Source organism: Agrilus planipennis, unplaced genomic scaffold (assembly GCF_000699045.2).
Source record: "Agrilus planipennis isolate EAB-ADULT unplaced genomic scaffold, Apla_2.0 scaffold108, whole genome shotgun sequence".
NCBI lineage: Eukaryota > Metazoa > Arthropoda > Insecta > Coleoptera > Buprestidae > Agrilus > Agrilus planipennis.
The window spans coordinates 78353-84037 of record NW_020439204.1 but is presented as its reverse complement, the minus strand read 5'-3'; the positions used below and the strand labels follow the sequence as shown (position 1 = coordinate 84037).

Here is a 5685-nt window from a genome sequence, read left to right as displayed (position 1 = left end):
CCTGGAAAGTTTTCCGGGAGTTTTGAAAATTGGTAATTTTATAGATTTTGAGGTGCTCATTCCGAATTTCGACTTTGCCACCTCGTATTTTTGCCGCTCGCGCCGCCATATTGGAAAAATGGCGCCAAAAAGCAGTTTTTTGACAATATCTCCTTTCCGACTCATTTTACGATAAAAACAGTTATATACAAAATAAACTAGAGGCAATTACCTACAATTCTTCATCATCACTATCTGGTGATGGAACTTGCGAGTTACCACAGGTACCGCTACAATTCGTGCATATAATAAAACTCTTTAACCCAGCCTTTCTGCATCCACAAGCTTTCTGACATCCTTTTTTGCATTTGCAAGAAATGAGTTTTAGCAAGGTTTCCTGAGCTGGAGGTTCGAGTGTGGTGACAGGAATTAGCCCATTCTTGTTTTTTTTCTACCCCCATTGCTCTGCATTTTGTTCATTCCCATACCACCGCTTATAATTTCTATATTATATACATAGATGTTATATGTCCAATCTTTGCGAGGTATAGCACTCATGCATTTTTTTCGCATTTCACCTTTTTCCGAAATAATATATAAACATACTTACATTTTAAAGACAATTTATAATTTTAATTGCAACTGGGAACACAACAACGACGAGGCATTTTGTTAAAATAAACAAGAAAATTTACAACTAAAACACACAATCTGACCTAAAACATTTTCACTTTTTTCACATAACAGTTAACATTACCTTTTGCAATTAAAAACTGTATCTGAAGGTATTAATCACTAAAACACACTATAAGCATCCTTATTGCACATTTATTGCACATTTCCACTAAAATTAAAATATTATAGAACAACGAAAGAAACACAACAACCAATGTATTAGTTATTAGTTAGTAACTCTCATTAACTGGGGAATCCTGGGACTCCCNAATTAATTTTATAATTCACAAATATAATCAGTTAAAATTAAATGCCACATGTTGCATGAATAATGAGTATGACCAAAACACGCGTTGGAGTACACTTTGCGGCGCTCGTACGCCAAAACTATAGACTTTATGGAAAAAAAGGTAGATACAAAAATTGTAGGCAATTGTCTCTAGTTTCATTTTGTATATAACTGTTTTTATCCTAAAATGACTCGTAAAGGAGATATTGTCAAAAAACTGCATTTAGGCGCCATTTTACCAATATGGCGGTGCGAGCGGCAGAAATACGAGGTGGCAAAGTCGAAATTCAGAATGAGCACCTCAAAATCTATAAAATTACCAATTTTAAAAACTCCCGAAAAACTTTCCAAGCAAAACTACCAAATGACTGTATTACTCGTTTTAAAACTCAAAGTTAAATTGTGTCCAGCACCGTCACCACTCCGCAACCCTCGGTTCTTGTGCGTCCTCGTGACGGTACGGTACAGATTCTTAAAAACTACCAACGATTTATGGCATGACCGAGTTAACCAATTCAAAATTGTTAACATTGTATTAAAACGCGTGCCTTATTTGTGGCAGACGACTGGCAATGCCTATGCCATTCGTGATTATTAATTAATTAGCAGATACGCTGGTTTTCTTTAAACATCTAATAAATAATTACAATCCAAGAGTTTCAAAATTCTTTCAAACGACTATTTTTATAGGTCGGTGTCTTATCGTGTTAATAGTTAACGCACATTGTGTATCGCTATTTTTCGTAAGGTGTAACTTCTATTCCTTTCAACTAATTAAAAACTCTACATAACTAAGTGTAATTATCAACAAATCAATAAATAATCAGTGTCAAACAAAATTGAATTCAAAAGTACAAGGAATAGTACCGGCCACCATCGCCATGCTGTTGAAAAATATTTTTCTATCTTACAGTTGTTTCAGCACTTTCTAAATTTAAAATCTGTTTCAAGTTCTTTACAATTCTCGAAATTTCTCTTTGCAAGAAAAGGTTTCAACAAATATTTTCTATGTTCGTAATCATTACATGGGTTATTTGTTTTAGAGAGTATGCTATTTGTCTTTGGAGTTTTATATGGGACGATCCTTATCTAATACAATGATAAACGTTGGAATTCAAAACGCCTGTGATGAGGCGTTATATCAGTTAGGCCTTTCTATAGAAGAGCTTGAAGAGATAGAAGAAGATGCAGGTCTTGGAAACGGTGGATTAGGTAGATTAGCAGCTTGCTTTTTAGATTCCATGGCAACACTGGGAATGGCTGCATATGGTTACGGAATTCGCTACGAATATGGTATTTTCGCTCAAAAAATTATAAATGGTGAGCAACAAGAAGAGCCTGACGAATGGTTAAGATTCGGGAATCCTTGGGAAAAAGCACGGCCTGAATATATGTTGCCCATTAACTTTTTTGGACATGTCGAAGATACTCCAGAAGGGAAAAAATGGGTAAATACCCAGGTTGTGTTTGCCTTGCCTTATGATAACCCCATTCCCGGTTACCAAAATAACGTGGTCAACACATTAAGGCTATGGTCAGCTAAATCTCCAGTAGAATTCAATCTCAAATTTTGTAAGTTATATGTACGAATATGAATGTGTAATTTCTTTCTAATGATGTATTTTATTTTTTCGTTTAGTTAATGATGGAGATTATATCCAAGCGGTTCTTGATAGAAATTTAGCTGAAAATATTTCGAAAGTTCTATATCCAAACGACAACATCTTCGAAGGAAAGGAGCTTAGATTAAAGCAAGAATATTTCTTGTGCGCAGCTTCTCTGCAAGACATCATTCGTAGGTTCAAAGCAGCTAAATTCGGATCTAGAGAGGCCATAAGAAAAACATTCGATTTACTTCCACAAAAAGTTGCCATTCAACTTAATGATACTCATCCATCTCTTGCTATACCCGAACTCATGAGACTTCTGATAGATGTTGAAGGTTTATCGTGGGAAAAAGCTTGGAACATCACAGTCAACACCTGCGCTTTTACTAATCATACTGTCCTTCCCGAAGCTTTAGAAAGGTGGCCATGTTCAATGCTCGAAAACATGTTACCAAGACATTTACAAATAATTTATCAAATTAACTCTTTACACGTAAAGGAAATTGAAAAGAAATGGCCAGGTGATACGGACAGGTTACGAAGAATGTCACTGATTGAAGAAGATGGCGAAAAAAGGATAAATATGGCTCATTTATCCATTGTAGGATCTCATGCTGTAAATGGTGTAGCCCAAATACATTCAGACATTATTAAAACTGAAACGTAAAAATTTCAAGCATCGGGATATTTGTATTTATAAATATCTGTTTTCTTTTAGCTTTCGAGATTTTTACGAGCTCATGCCAGAAAAATTTCAAAACAAAACTAACGGGATCACACCACGAAGATGGCTATTATTATGTAATCCTGGTTTAGCGGATTTAATATCCGACAAAATAGGCGAAGACTGGGTAGTTCATTTGGATCAACTTCAAAACCTGAAGAAATTCGCAAACGATCCGATTTTTCAAAAGGAGGTGTCAAAAGTAAAGCAGGAAAATAAACTAAGATTAGCACAGCTTCTAGAAAAAGATTATGGAGTGAAAGTCAATCCCGCATCTCTCTTTGACATCCATGTTAAGAGAATACACGAGTACAAACGGCAACTTCTAAACTGTTTACACATAATCACCTTGTATAACAGAATTAAAAGAAATCCGACTGCAAAATTCATACCTCGAACTGTGATGATTGGAGGGAAAGCAGCGCCAGGATACGTCACTGCAAAGAAAATCATCAAGCTTATAAACTACGTCGGAAACGTTGTAAATAACGATCCAATAGTGGGAGATAAATTAAAAATAATTTACCTCGAAAATTACCGAGTAACGCTTGCAGAAAAAATTATTCCAGCGGCAGATTTAAGTGAACAAATTTCCACGGCAGGAACTGAGGCTTCCGGTACCGGTAACATGAAATTTATGCTAAACGGATCCCTCACTATCGGCACATTAGACGGTGCCAACGTTGAAATGGCAGAAGAAATGGGAAACGAAAATATATTTATATTTGGAATGACCGTTGACGAAGTTGAGAACTTGAAAAGAAAAGGCTACAACGCATATGATTACTACAATAGTAATCCCGAATTAAAACAGGTGATAGATCAAATACAAAACGGTTTCTTCAGTCCTAAAAATCCAAACGAATTTAGAGATCTTGTGGACATTTTGCTTAAATATGACAGATTTCTCACCCTTGCTGATTATGAGTCATATATTAAAAAACAAGAAGAAGTAAATGCAGCATATGAGGTATTATACAATTTTTTCAATTCAATTTCGTTGGATCTTTCGCTTAATTGCATTCTTTTTTTTATTTCAGAAGCACTCTAAATGGACTGAAATGGCTATCCATAATATTGCGTCTTCAGGTAAATTTTCAAGTGATCGTACAATTATCGAATACGGAAAAGACATTTGGGATGTTCAACCAAATTATGAAAAATTACCTGCACCTAACGAATCAAGAGACACTAATTAGGAATCTCCTTTTTGTTACTACTGTCCTTTATTTAGATTGAATAGTGTTTATTTGCATGCATGTTTTAGTCTCTCGCGGATTTTATGCCTGCAAGTTTTTGTTGAAATATTGAAAAAATATATATCCTTGTATTTAATTTTGTTAGATTGTTTAATAATAATATAAAAAACAATTTTAATATCTAATCGTATTTTTTCGCTGTAAAACCGATGACATACAAATGACTCCGAATTTCTTTTACGCACTTCAAAAGGGTTTTGGGCGATACACTTGTAGTATACACGTCAAGTCGGATTACGCTTCGGACCTTCCTTTGGTATCAGAAAAACCAATATTCGTTATTAATATACTTATAATTAATACTTAATAACCATATATTTTTGGAATTTGCCACAACGCTTTAATCCAGGTTATTCATAAATGGGACAGTTATTTTGTTAAGCTGCTCTCAAGGTATTAAAGTACCTATTTAAAAGGATTTTTGATTAGTAAGACAGAATTATATGCTTACCATTTCAGTGGTTACTTTGCTTTGGTTATCAGAAAATACATAAACACGTTCCAGCGGAAACTTTTTCTTTTGGGACGTTCTTATGGTAACTGACGGTAAAATGCATAATATTGTATTTTTTTCTTAAATCTCTTTTTGTATTTGTCAGTCTAAAACCAGTCAAGTTCATTAAAGCGCAATGAGCAATTTTCATCCTCGGAGTCATTCTTAAATTTATAAGCACGTTTAAATGCTCCTAACACTGTTTCCAAACCTTAGGTAAGTTTAAAAAAAAATCGATTGTCTGTAAAATCGATTTACTGACGATAATTGAACGTGACAACGTCATAAGAAAATACTGATGGAATGGTTTCATTTTTCAAGAGAAAATTTTAATTTTATTTGTTTGATAGATATTTTGTATGGATATGTAGAAGAACGTAAATGGAAATGTATTATTGTATTGCAGCTGTCCACGCGGACGCAACGCTCACTCAAGTAGGAGAGAGACAGATGTCGAACGCTGCCGAACGCGGAGGCCGATTGTGCCTCTTTGTCGCTCGTTCCGCGCTCTCGCTTGCACTTCAAGCCTTAAATGGAACGCCTCAGAGCGAGGTAACGCCGCATGAGTCATGTTTTTTCGTGCGTGCAGCCCCGGCTCCATCGAATTATAAGACGTTGTCACGTCAAAAAACTAAATTTTTTCCCGATTTACTACCATA

The 5685-nt window shown here is 35.1% G+C and overlaps 1 protein-coding gene across 5 annotated transcripts in view; it reads left to right on the top strand.

The window, feature by feature from the left end:
- Nucleotides 1–4609, top strand: part of LOC108736572 (glycogen phosphorylase-like) — a 25811-nt gene extending 21202 nt beyond the window's left edge. For 4 of the 5 annotated variants that reach the window (XM_025978100.1, XM_025978103.1, XM_025978102.1 and 1 more), the window contains exons 2-5: nt 1987–2515; nt 2583–3213; nt 3269–4244; nt 4315–4609. In XM_025978100.1, coding sequence (XP_025833885.1) covers nt 1987–2515; nt 2583–3213; nt 3269–4244; nt 4315–4473 — 2295 coding nt within the window. In that variant the 3' untranslated portion in view covers nt 4474–4609. Of the gene's footprint in view, nt 1–1115; nt 1401–1986; nt 2516–2582; nt 3214–3268; nt 4245–4314 lie in introns of those variants that run through there. The other variant, XM_025978099.1, reaches the window with a different exon arrangement.
- Nucleotides 4610–5685: the final 1076 nt, after the last annotated feature.